Below are 19,721 nucleotides of genomic sequence, written 5' to 3'. Positions count from 1 at the left end.
GATGGTTATACCTGCAATAAGTTGTGATCATTTATGCCAGAGTTCTTCACCCTCCTAATTTTTATTTCAGTAGCCATAATTTATTTCTTTTGCAGGCAGAATGATTTCTGTTTGACCATCCTATGCATTCTTTTTTTCTTTGCTCCTTTTTCCTTTAGGCACGTTATCTCTCCTATGCCCACCACAGGCTGCTTCTAGGACTTTAATTACCATTGATACATGTGATGCCTTCTGTTAATAACTAACCCGATCTCAGTGGTTCATTTTAAGTAAGTCTCAAAAATCATAAGGGTAAAGCTGTGATCTTTGTTTCTGCGCATCTCAAACTGAATGCATGCAGATTGATCCCCAAACTGGGATTCTGGACATACAGCCTTGACCTTTGGCTTACGAAGACTCTGTTTTCAGAGTTTCTTTTCTGTTTTCTTTGCTCTTCATTTCATTCTTTAAAACTCCAGTACCAGGTTTTGTTCGGTTTTTACATGGCATTGCTGAACCTATCTGCCTCCTGAGTTTCAAAGGAATTTTTGCAGAATTGCTCAAGGCAGCAAAAATGAAGAACAACCAGACGCAAGTTAAAGAAGGGACTCCTGCTGCTTGACAAGACTTACATGTCTCGGTGCTTTGAATTTAGGCCTCCTCTGAGGAAAGTGGCAATAAAAGCCTCGTTTGCTGATGAGTGAGGTTCTTCCCTGTGTGTGATGTTTACATACAGCAGTCAAGCTCAATAATGAAATCTGGCTTCTGCTCCAAGGCAGCACGTGAACGGGGTGTGATCCCAAGGCAGAAACCTCTGTGACCCTCCATCAGAGGAGAATGTGTCCGGACAATCAGGACGCAAGCATCAGCTAATTGAGGAGCGTTAATAAACTGGGAAAGCAGGCGGGTGCACAGAGAGCATGGCTGGATGCAAGGCTTGCTCTTGCAGTGTTGGCCAACTCAAGTCGGTGGAGAAGGCGGACACACCGAGCGGTTGCTTGTACTCTGATGTATTGCGGTTATCACCGGCTCCCTTCCAAGCTTTGATATTGATCATGGCAGCGCAGGGTTTGGATGTGGCTGCATGCACAGCCCAGCACAGCCCAGCTGTGCAAAGCCACTAGCAAAGACCTGGGCAATGCTCTGGCCAGCTGGCCTCCTGAGCTGGGGCGAAGGGAGGCAGGCACAGGCTTTTCAGGAGCTCCCAGCTCAGTGAAGTGTTTTTTAAAATAATTTCTGTGGTACCAGCTACAAGCACGCTTGCATAAAAGACAGACTTTCAACAGGATGTCTTTCCAAGCACTGGTAAATATTATTGAAATGGGTTGAATTTATGTAACAAGTGTTATCAGTCCCTGTTGTTGGAGAGGTTTGCTTTCCGAGTGGCTTAAAAAACATTGCTCTTAAATGCCTGTGTTCCACTGATTATTTTTCAGTCTTCCTGTGTCATATGAATTCCTCTGCCCTTGTAGGCAAAACAGCTCCAGTCCTCTCCGCTGAAACCTGTTTTTATAATCGGCACGGCAGCTGTGTTGTTTTAGCTGGTTTGCGTGGAGGCAAGGTCTGGAGAGGACACGGTGAAAGGCTCCGGCGAGCACTGGCCCAGCAAGTGTGCCGTGGCTGTAGGTGGGGCTGAGTCGCTCACCGCTGGTGTTCGGCGGTGGGTCAGTGGTGAGTCGGGGCTTTGGGGCTCTGCCTCCCCCCTGGGCTGCCTAGAGCCTGCCCCAGGCTTGCAGCAGCATTTCCAGTGCAGCCCTGAACTTCTCTTGCTGTCTCAAATAACCCCTGCACACAGATAGCATCTTTCCCAAGTGGAGGAGACAGCCTCTGGGTGGGAGGGGTTGTCACAACAGGGATGCTCAGGGGAAATTAAGGCAGATGTAGGTAGGAAGGCAACAGGCAGAAGCTGAAATGCACTAAATTGCCATGTAATGTTCTAATTCAGATGCAGAAACGCCTTAGGTCCATGTCTGTCTTCTCTTTGTTTCTGCAAGAGCTTACATGGGGGATACAAGAGATAATGTCTCCTCTTCAGCCCAGTGTTGTGGTCCAGCTAAACAACAATACCCTTTCCTCTGGGTCTTATCCTGTGGCTTGTCTTGGTTGGGAGACAGCTTTGTCTTTCCCCAGAGGCTTGGAAAGCCCTCCCGGTGCTGGTGGGCTTGGCCAGAGGGATGCTCCTTCTTCCCCAATTCCAGTCAAACCTGCCCCAGAGGAAGGATGGCCATTCCCTGAAGCAAAAGGGTTTAGAACAGTGGTTACTCTTTCAAAAAACCTTGCAGATTAAATATTATTCCTCGGATGACTGGCCTTTGTCCAAAATGCCTGGCGATTTTCCCATCATACGTCTTTGTGTGAGAAAGGTCTCTCAGTGACGGTGGTGCTTTGATAAGAGTAATTGGTGAAAAATATCAGTTTTGCTGTGGATTTGTTTCCTGTCTTTCCTACAGCCAGTGATCCAGAATGACCTTGAGTTCTGCTATATTTAAACAAGTTTAACACCCAAATGGTGATTTCCAACTTGTTAGGCTTAATGGTTGGGTTTGGAGGCTGTCTGCAGAGACAAGACAAAGACAGCCCTTATTAGAAGAGTCCAACTGTAGAGCCACAGCAAAACCTCCCTGCTCACCAGAGGCTCTTGCAGGTTGGTTCAGAGAGGAGAGGAAGCCCTCGTGTTTCCCCAGTAGCAAACCAGTTGCATTATCATTAAACAAACGGTAAAAATACTCTTGCTCCCCCCATTGCATTTCAGTGCAGAGCTTTCTGGTACTAAAGAAAATCGTGTGATGAAACAAGGAAAAACAGTTTGGGAAAGTTTTATTTTAAAAGTAAATGTGCTCTCAAAAAGTTTTGGTTTTATATATTTAATTATATATATATATATAAAATTTCTCTATCTATTGAAAATATCTCAAAGCAAGCTACCTGACAAAAGGAAAACAAAAGTGCGGTATTGGTTTTTCCTTGCTTTCCCCCCATCCATTGAATAAGGTTTTGTTGGGATAAAATTAAAGTGCTTATCTTTGAATTTGCTTCCTCTGGTTGAGTTGGCACAGTACATTGAACGAAGGAATGTTCCAAGTTCAGAGGTGGCATTGGGGAATCTAGTTAAAATGACATCAAAGGCAGCACAGCGGGGCTGAACATGTGTTTGAAGCCGGATAGATTAGAGGCCATTATCAGCCTTTCGCTACTGTGCTGGGAACAAAAGTCGCTCTTTCCGCTGGGACTGCTGCTGGGGAGAATTAAAAAAAAAAAAAAAAAAAAGAGAGAGAGAGAAAGAAAGAAAAATTGCACCTTCTAATATAATGCCGCTTTTCCTGCGAATGGCCGTGTGGCTTTAGCGTGCGAGTTGTGCTCTGGCACCCGGGTTTTGTGCAGTGGTTAAGCTGAAATGTTGTCTATCGATGCCGACCAGCAATGGCTAAAATAATCCCCCAGATTATTTCCACACACACCCTCCTGTAAAAATTGTCAGTTGTTTTGTTGCCATCAAGTCTGGAAAAAGCTGCATCGTGATGCAGTGAAAACTCTTTAACCATTGTGACTCTGAAGTTATTTTTCAAATGGAGGTTTGTCATTAAAGCAAATGAAGCCACCTAATGAAAGCTACCATAATCACCTGTCTGTATAGCAGCGCTTGGGGGAATTGCTCTGCTCCTCTTAACGTGTCAGCGGGGTGATGCTCCCAGACGTGCTCTTCCTCCTCCTGCATTACCTGCAGCCACTAGCCAGAGCTGTAATTAGCCTGGCTAATTTTCTGTTCTCTCATTTGTCTTCCTACTAAAAAGCACTTGTCATTAAACACAGGTTTTATTTTATTTGAATGGCGTTTCATTTTGAACGCCTGGGTTACTGCATGAAATTGTATTCTTCAGATGTAGTTTGGTGGCGATTCTGCCTGCACCCACGTTCCCGGGGAGCTAGCACAGCAGGAGGCACGATGGAAATGGGCAGAGAGCTGCTGGTGACCATCCTTGCACAGGCTTGTAACTCAGGAGGTTTGCAGGCAAAGCGCCACTGTAAATGGTGTTTCCCTTGCCAAATGGCATCTCGGCTTTAAAACTCTCCTGGTTAAACTGTTTTATGTTCTCGAGAAGCAGCTATGCTTGGCAGTTGGGGAGGGGGTAGGTGCTAAGTACATTTGGCTTGTGCAAACATCGTGTGAGATGCATTGGGACTGGCTCATTTGCACTGCTCGGAGTGGTGCGGGGCTGGGAGGAGACAGTGCCGGTGCATGGAAGTTACTCGGTACTTTGGACAACGGAATCCCTCCGTTCATTTCCACCCGTTTCTGTGGCACTGCTCAGCCTTCCCAAGCAGTTGCTTTTACTGAATCGGGGAAATGTGTAAAATAAAAAAGGAAAGCTCCAAACTGCCGAGCTCCAGGCTGGCATTTGTTTTTGCATTCATTGATTTTTCTCAAAATAATCCAGTGTCACCCGGAGATGGGCCCGTGTCCTTATCTCATAACTGGGCTCCACTTCACTCACATTCTCCTCATCCCTAGGTGTAAGCAAGGTGGTTGCAATGGCGAGAATAAAAACTCATTTCCTTTCTTTGCCCAAAGTCATACTCAGCCAGTGGTGCTTTGCCGTTAGGGGGGGCTTAGCAGAGTCTGATGCCTCTGCCCCCCATTGCTGGGACCCACACGTGCCCAGACCCCTGCCTTTGCTGTAGGGCTGCATGCAGCTCATCAGAGCAGGTCTGCAGTGTCCCCCAGCTTGCAGCAGAGCCACGGACCTGGTTCCCAGTCTGTCAGGACCCAGCATCATTACCACCACTGTCTCTTCCTCTGCAGAGACCTCTGTCACTTTCAGCACAGGCAAAAACCCGAGCAGAGCTGGTTCAGTTGGGTGTCGTGGCCCACGGCGTCCCTTCCTAACCTCATCCAGCCTCCTCTGGGGAGAGGCTAGGTTCTTCTGCACAGTAGCTCCAGTATTAAGCCCATAATTTCAGACTGAGCTAGAGATTGTCTTAAGAGCAGCAGAGCCTACCCCTTTGCTTTGATAAGCCATTTGAGAAGTTGTCACGCTCTCTTAAAAATATATACCTTGTTCCCTGACCAAGTTCCCCTTGGTGTAGATGCTCGCTGAGCTCCCACTCCTCCTCCCCCTCCTAGCCTGCCCTGTGGTTTACTGTGTACATTACGGGCTCTTTTATAGAAAGCAACCAACTATAAAAGGTACCAGGATGTGGTCCAAGTCCTTCTCCCTGCCCTCTGCTTAGGGCAGCGGTCGCAGGAGCCCTGCCTCGCTCTGCTCCTGGCAGATGCCATGTAAGTGCCCCCAGCACCCAGTGCCAGAGCGTTGCTGTTGTGAGGACCCGGGCGAGCATCATTCCCTGCATGGATTCCTCTTGCTCTGCTGCACTCGCCCTGGGCGTGCAAGGCCTTTCTCAAACGTAAAGGTGTTTCCTACCTGCCACTCTGTAGCAGTGAGACTTAAATGAGCATTATGTATCAGAGAAAGGCACTAAAGCAGAGCATGTTGTTGTTTTATTCCGGCAGAGATGGGATCCCACCGTACAGGCTCCGAAAGCAGCATCGCAGAGAGATGCAAGAAAGTGCCAAAGCAAATGGACGTGTGCCACTACCTCACATTCCTGTAAGTAGCATTGTCTCCTTCCCCAGAGATAAATATGCAGAACATGTGAGAGCTCTAGCGTACAGTTGCTCTTGCTTGCTTGAGTGTAACCCCCCTTAGCGCTGTATTCAGTTGGGGCTGTTTTATGATGGAAACACAGCATGCTAAGAAAGGGCTTGGTAGCCTTCTGCCAAACTCATCATCCAGGACTGCCCAAAGCACATAATTTTTCTTAACCGTACAGTCAGCAGCCAGTTGTTTCTCCCAGATGAGACTGGGAGCACTGGCTGGCACCTGCAAGCAGATGATGTGCCCTTGGGTGAGCTGGAGGTGTTTGTGGAAGGTGTAGGAGGTCACTGGACATGATGTAGCTCTCAGCTAAGGTCAGCTGGGGAGAAATGCAACAGTATTTCTGCACTGGGCAGCCAAAGGGAGCTGTAACCTGTTCTCAAGGACTCAGCAAAGCCCGCCTGGGGATGCAAGGCAGGAGAGCAAAGAAAGCGCAGGCTTAAGTATTTCATTTGCCTGATACTGTCTCCCCAGTTGCTCCAGGTAAGCAAACAGCTTTGGGAAGATGAGCATAACTGTTAGGGCTCTGCAGCACCATCTGCAGCTCCGCTTATTATTATTTTCTTTTTGTGAGCAGTTACAGGTGACATTTAATATCTAGCGGGGAAAAAAGGTGCTTCTTTCCCCTTTGGACAGCTGGACTCCAGCACAAATCAAATAGGGAGAAAAAAAGCCTCCATCTGCTTTTTCCAGAAGTGCCTTCAAACTTGACGCAGCTGTTCTCATCCTGCCTGCTCAAAGCAGCACAATACCAGCAGAAATACACCCTTGTTTTAATCTGATTTTTTTTTAAAAAATCACCACTCTTTGTTTTGCCTTTTAAATTAGATTATTTTCCTTAGATTTAAGAGGGTCTCCTGTGCTTTGATCACTGGGTTGACAATAAAAGCCCTGGCTGCAGACTCTCACTAGCCATCCTTGCTCAGTCACCTCTCTTTTCACACAGTTGCTTTCACAGTGTGGTCGCTGTTGAAAAGGCTGGCTGGGTGCCTTTTTATTTCACTTGATGCCTTTTTTACTGTAAGCATGGCTTTGTTAGAGTTGGAGTTTGAAAGCCTGGCCTTTATTTTTTGTTGTTGTTGTTGTTGCTGTTCCCCAACAGTGGGAACTACTGAGTGAATATTCTCTGACTTCAAAGCTTGTCAGTGGCTTTACCTTTTGGATAAAAATAATAGTGGCTTTCTGTTGATCTTGCGCACTGGCAATGCCTCGATGAACTGCAGGTTATAAACTCAAGAGTATGGAGCATTAAATATGTATAGTGAGCTCTGCTTTAACGAACTTCCATCTGCCAAACATTTCTTTTGTTGAACTGAATAAGTGTCATTCCAGCAGCAGTTCCTTGCAGGCTAATTAGTTTTACTTAGCATTAAATTTTATCGACCTTTTTGGAAACCAGTTAAAAAAGGAGGGGAGGAGGGGGGGAACAAGGTTTAAATTGGCCACCTGCTGCTTATAAATTTTTATATTATCCTATTTATCTACACGGTCTTGTAGAATTACATATTCCTCCTAAACTACAGACAAGACGCTTCACAAGGATTTTCCTGTGAAACATCCACTGTTCCCATTAGGTTCTGTGCTGTAATTTTAACTCCCAGGGAAGAAGGCATCTTGACGCCTATTTATATGGGAGCAGAGGACTGAGAAGTTGAGTTAGTTCTAGTCTTTCTCCAGGGAATAAAAGTTTAGTTCAGACACTCTGGCACCTCCTGCCAGCCAATTACTGACACAGAATTGGCATCGACTTCAGAGAGGCACTGCTCTGCTCTCGCTTATCAATCAGCCAAGAAAGGAGAAGGTAATTAGACAATATGTTTTGACAACACCAGTGTAAAATGTTATAAAGTTAGTCTTTTAAAATCACCTCTAACTGCACACTTGCTGAATTAAACGTCCCCAATTAGCAAGGAGCCATGCAAATGTTTCTTCAAGTGTTGCTTTCCAAAGCTGGTGATTAGGCTATCTCGCAGCCCATAGCTAAAGCGGTCTCCATCAGCCACCTGGGCCCGGTGGTTAGCATGCTTTTAAACATGTAGCAATGACGAAATTGCAACCTTTGAGTGAAGGGCTTTATGGACTCATATCTAACGAGTGTAGCCAGAGTCCATACTGATAGTGCTTGCAGAATGCATGGCATGTTTTCCTAGTGATAGTAGAGAACCTCCTACTTCCGAAAAGCCATTTCAGAAGTCCTTTAGAGACCTTACTGTTCCCTTACAAATGAGTTATGGAGCTATTACTCAAAATTCTGAAAGAACTTACATTGCTTTTAATAGCAGCACTTTTAGTTAGGTCCAGGAGCTATAAACTGTAGTGATTATATGTTCACAGGAGACAGCCTGCTAGTTTCAACAGCCATGCTGCCTCCAAATAATGAAGGCGTGTGCTGGTTTTGTAGGATGCCATGCCGTGCAGCAGGAGATCTTGGTGTGTGAGTGGCTGTGTTCTGCATCTTCCACACTTGCAAACTCACCAGTGCTCTGGGTTTGGAAAAGCTGTGTTTTGTGAAATGGCGCTCTGCCCAGGAATGCAGTGGGTGAAGATCTCTAGCAAGCAACAAGACCTTTGTTTTGTGCCTCTGGCAAGAACCCATTACACAGCAAGTGAGTGTTGCTTTTCATGTGGTTTTCCATCTCTCTCTTGGATTTGAGCAGAGTCTTGGAGCACCAAGGAAGGAAAGAGCAAGCGAGTTCCCAAAGGAAGGGCGAAAGCCCAGAGAATGCAGGGCCATACCTGTGCTGTTGCACTGTTTTTACCGCAGCTTTCTCATTCATCCATTCTCAGGGGACAATGGGAGATGCTCCTTTTTCCCAGCAAATTCAGAAAAATCCAGCCTCAAGCATTAAGACTTGGGATTCCTCTTTTTGTTTGTTTAACTGCATAAAGAAGCCACTTTGTGATGTTCTTGCTGTAGCTTGATCATCGGGTGGGAGCTCTCCTGTCCTTCCCCACAATCAAGGATGCTGCGAGGTGGCTTCCGTAGTGTTCTTGAGTGGAGCAGAAGATTCTGAGTGACCACTCGGCTGTGCTGTACAGGTGGGGAGCGTATAGGAGGAGCCCTGGTCTCGTGCTGCCTGGATAACTACAGCCAAATGAGCTTTCTGCTCCTGCGAGTTGGGAGCCTGCTCAGGATTCCCATCAGCCATTTTATGCCATTTTCCTCAAATGCCTTGCAGCAGTGGGACTTCTTGCTAATCCCTGAATGCTTCTAAAGTGGATGCTGAGATCCAGCTATCCATGAGCTCTGCCACAAGTGTTTCTGGTATGGAAACACCATTTATCCTTTAAAAATGTATGTCACAGAGGAATCTGGGAAACTTGGAGGTTCAGAAGTTCTTTTCTCCTGGCTTCTCTAGCCTGCCATCTTCCTTTCATTTCCAAGATTGACTTGTGATCTAACATCAGCCACTCAGGCATCAAACCTCCTGTAGAAAAGGGAGATTTGGCCCAGTCAGATCTGTCAGAAATGGTTCAGCCCAACCCGTGGATCCCTGGGGCCGGTTAGAGACCTCTACCCAGTGATAACCTTGGAAAACTTCCTGTTTCAGCTTAGAGCAGCTGAGATTTATTCTTCCCAAGGGGAACCTGCAAACCGCAACGAGATTCTTCCCTTTCAGCCTTTTCATGTGTAGATCATAGCAAAACCACACATTTAGGATGCCAGTGTGTTCTGATGTGCAACTTATTCCTCAAACCTCAGTTTCTCAGGGAAGGTAAAATCCATCAAAACCCAAGACTTGCATCTGCCTCATGGAACAAAATCCATGCAACTCCCATGCAGTCAGGTCCAAGAAAAAGAGAAAATGTGGTAGCAAGTGCTAAGTGGAACTACTGAAGAGCTTGTGTATCTTGCATGTTCTTAGCAGGCTGCTTCTTCCCAAAGGTACCAGACCTTCAACCACTTCACATGTCAAGGGCAATGTTGTGGTGATAGGTACCCCAAGAAATCCTTCCTTACATCTGTCACTAGGAAAGATTGCTCCATCCAGACCGGTTTAAGCAATTTTTTTCATGCCAACCCATCTGGCATTCAGCCTCCCATCTGTTGTCCTCTGCAGCCTCCCCAGCCCAGTTCGGTTTGGTTCTGGACAGACCCATCTGAACTAGTGACATTAAGTAAAAGTAGATAGATAATTAAATAAAACATTAGCTAAAACAGCTCCAGATAAAACAATTCTTTAAAATGAAGTGCTTCCTTTCTGAATTGTTGACCCAGAATGTCCAGAGATCTCATTCTGGTCCAGATCTGAAGGGCTGAATCCTCAAAAACCAGCCAGCTCTCGGAGAGTGCTGCACTCTTGACTTGAAACAAAAGCATTCGGAGCCCTTCTGATTTCAGAACAATAAACAGCTTATTTACAACTCCCTTGGCAGGGCTCTGTAAGCCCACGGGAAGCCGGGCACAGGTTCGAAATCCTGAAGCCCTGAAGGATCCTCCTCTGGGCACAGGCTCAGCCTGGCTGGTTTTTGATGGAGCATGTCTTTCCTTCCGAAGTCAGGCCTGTCATTTGATAAAAGGTTCAAACACTTTGTTGTCGTAAGTCTTGTGAGCCAGGTCAATGCAGTCCATGTTTGCTGTCCAGGGAGATAGAAAGAGCCCTCTGCAGTTATCTGTATTGTTTCAGCACAGGGAATTTGCATTCGTTACTCTACAATGCTATTAGTTTTGGGGAAGTCTGAGTAGCTCATCCTTTGAGCTAGGAATAAAGTCAGACCCATGGCGATGTTCAGAGCATCATCCTGCTTGCCCGCTTTTTGTGAGTCACCACTATGGGTATCCCACCAGGACAACGTATGGCACGTACAACTGGTATCCATGGGGTGAAGTGAGGTTTACTTCAGTCACATTGAACTTGGATGGTCAGGGAGACCTTTGCAGAGATGGCTTCGCAGGGGAGATCTGCATCTTGCACCCTCAGACAGGCTGCTGAGGACCTCTGCAAGCTGTTTTGCAGAGTGGAAAGCTCCAAGGGCAGGGCAATGGGTTTTGCATGTACAGCTGTTTATCAAAGAGAGAGGAAAACAAATTCATCCTAAAGATTCATGGGTTTGATTATTCTCATTTCTGTAGTTGAGCTTCAGTCACCTTCAGACTTTGAGAGACTGGATAAACATGCTGAAGTATTAGTTGTAAAAGACCAAAATCATAGTCTCTCGAGTTCCCTGGATACAGCAAGTGACCCTGAATGTCTTCAGATCCTCGTCAGAGATGGAGTTCTGGTCCATAAGCATTGCTTGGCCTGGAGGGAACCACCTCATTGTAACAGAACTCGAACATGCAGGTTAGGAAGCTTCAGCCTTTGCACCCACTGCTGCTGGGGGCTTGGGAGAGGCTGATGGACGATGCTGCATTGCATCAAAGGCTATGAAAATCAAGGGAAATTTTTTCCCAGTTCTGCTTTTCTATGCAAGCTGCTGTGGTAACTGCAATGGGGAGACCCGAGACTGTAACTGCTGAGCACTGAGCTGCATCTCATTAGGCTCATTAAATTTATAACGGAGCAGGTCTTGGTGCTGTTGTCGTATAAACAACCGCAGGGAGAGTTGGCATGTCTGACGTGGCAGAGGGAGTGAACACATCACTCGACGGGTTGTGACTTGTCCAGCAAGAGAGAGATTTCCCTCCTTGGGAATCGCTGGCTCTGCCTCACGAGATGGTTGGTGATGATCATGCATTTGGGGTTTCTGATGAAAGCAGACTCTCTTAGCCAGAAATGCTCCCCCAGGCTACGCAGGGGGAATGGGGAAACAGCATTTGGATCCTAGAAGCTCCTCAGGGAGTAACAGAGCAGCGACCAGCTCTGCCACATCTTCCCCCATGGTGGACCATGTCTGGGGCCCATTTCTGGGCAACACAAGGTCAAGGCACTGGGACAAAGCATGCTGCTTTGGCCCTTGTGCCAGTATTTCAAGACTAAATGTCGTTTTTCTTGATGAAAATCTTTTTCTGCAGTGTTTCTTTTAAATACAGGCCATTGATTTGCAGAGCAGGAGGTCATGGTGGCAGCAAAGATTTTGTCATCCCAGGGTGGGAGCTATGTGCTAGCTCCCACGTGTTATGCCTTCTCCAGCGGCTGCATCCCTGGATGAAGGGGATGGTTTGTTGGGGCTGTCCCCAGCTCGGATGGGTCAGTCCTGCCTGGGACAGCTTCAGGTGGAGCTGTTGGCCCTCTGCTTGTCAGGGAAAACAAGTGGTAGAGCAGGTAGTCCTTTTTACCTGCAAAGCCACATCATGTCCACAGACGTCCCCAGGGAGGCTGCAGCCCAGCACCATCCAGGGTGGAAGAGAAGCTGACAGCAGCGAGTGCTGAAATTGAGGTTTGCTGGCAGGGTTGGCTGGCTCCTGCTCTAAGCAAACAAAACGACCAGTGATTTAACTGAGACCTCTGTAACTCAACTTGGGTGTCTTGAAAGATGTCTTCAGCTTCTTGGGGCCATCAGTAGAATACTTACTGCCTCTGGTTTTCTTCGCCTGCCTTCCACTCAGCAGCTGCCAGAGTGAGAAAAAACAGTATGATTTGCATACTTTTGTTAGGTTTTGAGGCAAAGTGTTATTTTAGGCTTCTGCATTGATCTTTTGGCTGGTCTGGGATAAATTCAGGTGGTCCCTCATCCTCCTTTAAAGATTTCAAGCTTGATGTCTACTTCTGGTGCTGCATTTGTTCTTTTGCTATGAATTATCTCATGTCTTCACATTTAGTTTTATCTCTGGTCCTATACAGTGTAAATTTCTCTCACGTTGGTATTGAAATATTTGAATGCAGGCTTTTATACTGATGAATTTTCCATATATTTTTCCTCCAAATTAAATTTTTATCTCTGCTGCGTCATATTTTTTTTTCTATTATTTTAACAAAATAATGTGGAACAGATGAAAATGAGGGGAAAAATACAGCAGCTGATAGCTTTATACTTCACTACACAAAGTTCTTATCCCAGAGCTCAGGAATTTAGGGACAAAGTAACTCAATGTAAGGAACCAAGGATGCCCTTGAATTTCCATAAATATTCGCTTGTTCACTCGGAGCAAGGAGAAAAACAGTATCTTTGCGCTTGTAAGGTTGCTGTATCAATGAAGCAAACAGAGGATTGTTGCATGACTCTTGAAGAGCCAAGATGCGATCCTGCAGGATCCTCTGGTAAGAGAGGATGCTTTGTGGAAATCATGGCAAAAGATGGAGGGAGGTAAGATGTGCTGGAGGTGACAGGATTTCCACTCTTTTCTGTGGCTCTGGGCTAGATTGGCAGAGATTGACCAGCACATACTAATCCACCGGGGGTGAGCTGAATAAGTGTGCGTAAGAGTCCTCCTTTTTTATCAAAGTGAAAACATCACTACTATAAGCACGATTTTTGAGAAGTTCATCTGTACATCCATTTCCCACCCTTTGAGACTAGGATATTCCTGTTGACTGTACATGGGGAGCAAAGCAAGCACATCCATGCCAAAGTGGAGTTTGGTACTGAAAGAGCTTTTGAATTGTGGCTCCAGAAAACCGTTCCATTACATGAGGTGATGTGCAGAGCTGGTGGCAGGTGGGGAGCTTGGTGGGGGCTCAGCTTCTAACTCCCCAGTCCTAGGCGGCACCTCTGCATCTGCCATCCTGTCTTCCCTCAGCTCTCTACCAGAACGACTGGCATTTCAGTTATCAAATCCTCCAGAGTAAATATGTGATTTTTTCATGCACCTTTTGCTAACCCCTGGTGTGTTCTTCCTCCAGCGTACATACCGAATGCCAAAGGATATCCACGTTGAACCAGAGAAGTTTGCTGCAGAACTGATCAATCGTTTGGAGGAAGTACAAAAGGAACGTGAAGCGGAGGAGAAACTGGAGGAGCGCCTTAAACGTGTTCGAGCGGTTAGTAACCTCTTTATCTCTACCAGCCTGGGAGTCTGTCTGCATACTGTACACCACAGGGAGCTTTCAGCTGCTGTGGAAGCAACTGGGGCAACCACTTCCTGCTCCAACAGCCATGGTTATCACTTGCACAGGGGCTTCTGGAGGCTCCTGTTGCCCCAGGAGCTTCCACGGTGCTGTTTCCCCATCCATGCAGGGCTCTGTGAGCTCCAGCACTCCCTCCCTGCTGTAAGATACCAGCCATGGCACAGCAGTGCCCGCTTCTGCCACCAGTTAGGGGCTGTGGATGCTCTGTCTCATCTTCTTCAGCACCCTTGCTCTCCTGAGAGCAATCCCTTCTGTGCAAGGATGGGGACTATGTCACAGGAATTCGCCCTCCGCTGTGGGGTTTTGTGTGATCCCCATTTCCTCTACAAATTGTAGCCAGGTGGCAGGTGATGTTATTGTTGGAGGTGTTTGTGTCTGCTATCAGGCCATTCCTACCACAACTAAAAGGGTTCTCCCCATCAGTGCCTAGCACATCCCTAGAAAACATGGAACTGATCAGGTGTAGCATCCAAGAACCCTCTCCTGAGCAGAAAAACACACTGACTCCACATGGGTGGCTGGGGAGACGCAGCCCATGGCATGCTGTGAGCCCTGGTACCACTGGGGCCCTTCAGAGCTCGAGGACTTTGTAGATGAACCAAGGAAAGCGTGCAAGGCCTTTAGCTCCACCACAAGCTCCAAAAGGTAGATAACGATGTATTGGTCATCTAATATTACCTGTGTGAGCCACCCCGTTCAGCAGCGTTCGCACCGTATCTTTTCTTCTGAGATACTGCATCTCATGGGTACCTGTCCATCTTGTGCTGGGGCTATAGGAGAGTGTTCAGAGGACACCACAGTGTTACGGAACCTTGCCAATGTCAGTGTAACTACAGCCCTGTGTGAAGAAATTACGGGTCTCTGCTGTTAATAGCTGCTGTGGCCCTGAGGCAAAGGCTCTGTGCTTAGTAACCCACAGCTCTCCCTTCAAGCAGAGGTATCGGTGCCTGGCTTGGCTAGCTCTGTGCTTTCCGAGGAGCCGAGTCTCTGGGGCTCCAGGGCAGACCCTGCAGCCCCGCTAGAGTACTTTTAAATGTTCATCTAGTAGCTCTTTAAACAGAAAAGAGCTGTAAGTTGTCGTATTCGCTTTGAATCACATCTGCATTTCAAATGCAGAGAAGTGAGGAAGGCAGAAGGATCTGTAAGGTTTCCTCCAGCTCCAAGCGTTTTCCAGCAAACTCCCTGCACCTCTGCATCCAGCATCCAGCCAGAAAATGCCACTGAGGTGCTTTTGTGGTTAGATTCCTGTTGTACTGGAATTTCTCTGGTTTTATCTGGTACCTATTGCTTTCTAAACAAAGCCAATGTAACTTGCAGCATTTTCTGCTAACATGGTCCTAGAGCACTCTTCTTCCTCCTCCTCCTCCTCCTCCTCCTCCTTCTCCCCCTCCGTCGCTCTGTTGCAGCCCCCTCCTGTACCAGGCTACGTTATGCCAGCCCTCTGCCTCCTTGAAGAAGCTGCCAGTAGCAATACCATAAAATCAGCAAATACCTATGTGCCAGAGAATAAATTTAAGTCTGTTTAAACACATTTTTGTGTGACTTAATCTATTTTTAAGCCCAGGACTCCCACTAATGCTATATATTAAACCTCTTTGCTGTCTCCAGAATGTACTTCATTGACTGGCTGGCATCTGGCATTAGCCATTCAGGAAAACTCAGAGTAAGCAATTGTAGCTTTTTTAGGTCAGCACTTGAGGTGCAGGAGCTGCTGGTATCAGCAAGAGGAGACCTTGAATCCTGATAGATCCCAGGGTTTTTTCCTTTGACCTGAACACCAGGACTACAGGGTAACCTCTTACCGGGTCTGCATGGCTCACTGAACAACAGCACAGGGAAAGCCATGAGCGTTAGTCACACTGGGCAGTTATCAGCTTAGCAGAGGAGCTGGAATTATTTTGCAAAAGCTAGGAAAAAAGAATTTTTCTCCCCCATAGTGAGCTGCCTGCAGGTTCCCTTTCAAAGCCACATCATGCAGTAACATCGAGAAGAGGCATTTGATTTAAAGCCAAATGCCTGTTACTGAAAAGACTGTTAGGATTTCTGTTTTTCAAAATAGACAAACTCTGAATTCATTAATTATTCTGAGCAGCATGGGAGAGTATTAAGAGGATATGCCCGCCTCTTTATTAGTTTTTGAGTTGCTTCAGCCTCATGTCCATGCATGGAAGCTGCAGTATCGTATCGTACAGGTCAGTATCGTATCGTACAGATCACTGTGTCTTTGTCTGAACCAAGTGAATTGAAAATAAGCCAGGAGAAGAAGCCACCGCTGAGATTCTCACTATTTGAATATAAAACATTGCCTAGAGAGGGAAGTGATTTGCATGATGATCGAAAACACATTCATGGTTAGGTGAGCTATTTTGCCCTACCAACCAGCAGCTGCCTGATGGGTGGGACTGGGAGAAGGCAGAGGAGGAGGTTTGCAGCAGGGTATCACTTGCCCGTAGCTCATCAGTACAGATCTCAGCCTCCTGACTCAAAGGGAAGGGCACCCCCAGCCTTGTTGGAGAGTAAAAATAGCTCAGTAGACAGTCAGCAAAGTTGAAGTCTGCATCCTTCTAACTGCCGCTGCCTTTGGGAGCTGATGGAAGAGATTTCTGACAATATTATGTCAACAAAGCACCATCTAGTGGTTATGGCACCCGGGGCTTCCCCGCCTGGCGAGAGGCTGCACACGCCGCCAAGCTTAGCCCAGCAAAGCTCAGCTCACCGCGGCGAGATGCTGGGACGTGGCTCCAGAGCTTACACCATCCCTGTGCCCAGGAAAGCGGAGGAGGCTGCTCCCGGGCCCGCAGGTTTCTCTGGTGTACAGCACTGCACTTACTGCCTCTTGCCCGTGCCTCCCTGATCATGTCTTGTCTTCCCTTTCTTCTGCCTGTGCCAGCCATAGGCAGTGCAAGGGTGCTCGATGGGCGGAGGGATGCAGGTTAGGCAGCGTGCTTGTGCAAGCTGGGTGCGGGCAGGTTTGGGTGGGAGGGAGGGATAAACTGTGATCCGGCAACTCGGGCAAGGAGCACCTCGCAACGCACCGGTGCATGTGGCTGAGCCAAGGCTTGACTGCCGTATCCGAAGTCCCACATTACGGTCCCAGTTTGGGCTGCCCCAGCCTTGTGCCATATATTGTTTTTTTCACTGTAGACTGGGCACGGGAAAAGATTCAGCAGAACTGGTGTCTGCAGCCTTGACTCGAACCTTTGCTCTGCTCAAGGAGAGAGGGCAGCTTGGGGTAGGCCACCCCAGTTCCATCGTTTGCTGCCTTTTTCTCACTGTTGGGGCTTTCCTACCTGGTACAAGGCTGAGACCAGTGCTAGGGGATGGGAAGCCAGCTGAGGACCTGTCTAGGGTCGCAATCTCCTGCTTAGTGACATAGAGGAGCTGAGGCAAACTGAAAGAGAGCCAGTGTATCCCTATCCTTCCCTTAGCCCACCCTGATCTCAGTCTTGGAGCAAAGCAAAGTACCAGGTCCCAGTTTTCTGCAAAATGGAGTTCCAGGCAGCCAGAGGGTTTCCCAGATCTCAGGCACCTGTTTGGCTGAACCACCCCAGGCTGTCACTCTCATGCCACCCTGCTCCAGTGTGACAGCACTGCCGGAGCTCTGGGCTCCGAGCAGAAAGGACACGCTGCCATTCCTCAGGGATCTGTGCTAGGGTCAGGTCTTCTCCTGCACATTAGTTGGCGTTTAAAGCTAAGAGTTTTCCAGAAAGTAGGTACCAGCTCTAAAAGCCTCACAAGTGCTGAGCGTATCATTGGGTTTTCATAAACTGCTAATAAATGCTTGCCCCGGTGGCAGGGGTTTGGTCAGCACACGCTTCATCTTTTCTTGTCCCTGAGCTGGGTGCCCAGGGATGGCAGTTGGCAGGCCGCAGCGTTGTGGCTGTAGATGAAAGGTGCCTCTGAAGTTCTTCAAAGCAGTTTGGTAGAAAGTGGTGTGGTGGGCCCTCCAGATGTGGGCATCATGTCACACCCCCAGGCTTGCAGCGCCCACGCCCTTGGCACTTCCAAAGCCTGGCATTGTCCCTGCTTCAGCTTTAAACCCCCAGGTGTGACACTGGGAGGAAGTCTGTTATTTGCTTTCTTGCTGTGTGGTTGGCAGCTGCAACTTTGAAGCTGGTTAGCAAGTGATGGATGATGACATCTGACAGGCAAAGTTGATGGGAGTCTGTTTTCTAGCAGATGCGTTTTATCTGTGCTGCAACTGATTTCTTTACTATGCCAAAGGAGGAAAAGAGAGCAGCATTAAAGGACTCAGTGGAATCCTACTTATGTAATTAAAAAAAAATAGGAAACCCGACTTCCAATAAAGAAACTTCATAAATATCTGAGTTTATGTTGGAGCGTAAAGTGGTTTGTCAACATCAAAACCGTGGCTGTCAGCATGGAGGAGTTTTGCTCTTCCTGGCAAGAACTTAAAGAGTCGCTAGCAGGGTGTCCTAGACCATTGTGAACTACAAGAACAAGCAGTTAGTTCCAGCCCATTTCTTTATCTGCATGAAATGTTTCACTCCAGCCTTAGCATGCCCGAGAGAAATTGGTGTTTGATTTTCAAACCCATTTGTGCTGCTGTCGACCTTTAGTTGCTCCCTCCTGTTACAAGCCCGCTGTTGTCTTTGCCTTGCAAAATAGTCATTCAGGTGAGAACCAGGGGACTCAGGAACTGTTCGGCTGCATATCCTGTAGCTTCGGACTTTGTCTGATGGGTTTTGATGGTGCTTTACCAAATTCTCGCAGGAAGTCACAGGAATGGTGTGGTATGGTGTGTCTCGGCTGCTGGTTGTTACAGAACACCTTCAAGGGGCTTAGGGAGCGTTTGAATAAGGTTCTGCCCACTCATAAATCCGATTGAGTTGTTGCGCTAGTCAGAAAGCTGCATCTGTAAAGCCTGGTTGTGATGCGTGGGCTGCCTGTCAGAGGTTGCCTCAGTCTCTTTGGGTAATGCATGGAGACCCTTGCTAATGTTGGCTCAAAAAGCAGGTACAGAGGCCTGAGCAGCTCTGCTCGGTAGCAGCAGGACTGCACAGGGTTGGGTTAGGAAGCTTTCTGCAGGAGGGTGGCACGGTCTGGGGCAGGTCTCCAGAGGGGCAGTGGATCTCCACCTTGAAGGGTTTCAAGATCTGGCTGGACTAAGGCAGGCCTGACTCAAGGGTTGGCAGCAGTCCTGCTGTGAGCAGGAGGTGGGACCAGGGACACCTTTCACCACTCTGCTGTCATTCTCTGATTGTCCCCGGTTTCTTGCAGGAAGAAGAAGGTGAGGATGCAGATATCTCTTCTGGTCCCTCAGTCATTAGCCACAAGATGCCTTCCGCCCAAGCCTTTCATCACTTTGCTCCTCGTTACTCTGAGATGGGCTGTGCTGGGATGCAGATGAGAGATGCCCATGAAGAAAACCCAGAAAGCATCCTCGATGAACACGTACAACGCGTGATGAAAACACCGGGCTGCCAGTCTCCAGGACCTGGCCGCCACTCTCCTAAGCCACGGTCCCCAGAAAGTGGCCACTTAGGAAAGCTGTCAGGGACACTAGGAACAATTCCTCCAGGGCACGGCAAGCACGCAACAAAATCAGGAATGAAACTGGATGCAGCTAACTTATACCACCATAAACACATCTACCACCACATCCATCACCATAGCGTGATGAAACCAAAAGAGCAGATTGAGGCCGAGGCCACGCAGCGAGTGCAGAACAGCTTTGCTTGGAATGTAGATTCACATAACTATGCAACAAAGTCACGAAACTACACTGAAAACTTGGGCATGGCCCCTGTCCCCATGGACTCTTTAGGCTACAGGTGAGTCAAGGCGACACCCAACAGGAGTCCCAGAGCCGTGGCTTCTGTAGGACTTCTTCATAAACAGGCTGTAGCATTGGTGAAACAGTGGCTGAACCACATTTTCTTGTGAAAGTCTATGGTGGGACATGGTTTGGGGGCCTCGCACTGCTCTTCCCCTCCAGAAATAGATATGTCCCCTGATAACCCTTATAGACCCCTTTTCACTCTGAGATCTGGTGCTGAAAGACCCCCTCTAACCTGGATTTTTAACGGCCTTGGTTGTAAAGTAGGTTTTCTGCTCCTTAAGGCAGTGGAGGTGTTTAGAAATTGCAGATGCTGGTCTACTTCCCCATGCCTCAGGA

The 19,721-nt window shown here is 47.7% G+C and overlaps 1 protein-coding gene across 2 annotated transcripts in view; it reads left to right on the top strand.

Annotated features, from left to right (window-relative positions):
- The window catches only part of AXIN1 (axin 1), a 75,183-nt gene that overhangs the window by 43,363 nt on the left and 12,099 nt on the right, over positions 1-19,721 (top strand). For both annotated transcript variants that reach the window (XM_080384524.1, XM_080384523.1), the window contains exons 4-6: positions 5,489-5,585; positions 13,358-13,495; positions 18,824-19,377. In XM_080384524.1, the coding sequence (XP_080240650.1) occupies positions 5,489-5,585; positions 13,358-13,495; positions 18,824-19,377 (789 nt within the window). The remainder of the gene's footprint in view (positions 1-5,488; positions 5,586-13,357; positions 13,496-18,823; positions 19,378-19,721) is intronic.

This window comes from Falco punctatus, assembly GCF_963210335.1.
Source record: "Falco punctatus genome assembly, chromosome: 4".
Lineage (NCBI taxonomy): Eukaryota > Metazoa > Chordata > Aves > Falconiformes > Falconidae > Falco > Falco punctatus.
The sequence above is the reverse complement of the archived record's forward strand: the minus strand, read 5'-3'. Positions and strand labels throughout refer to the sequence as shown.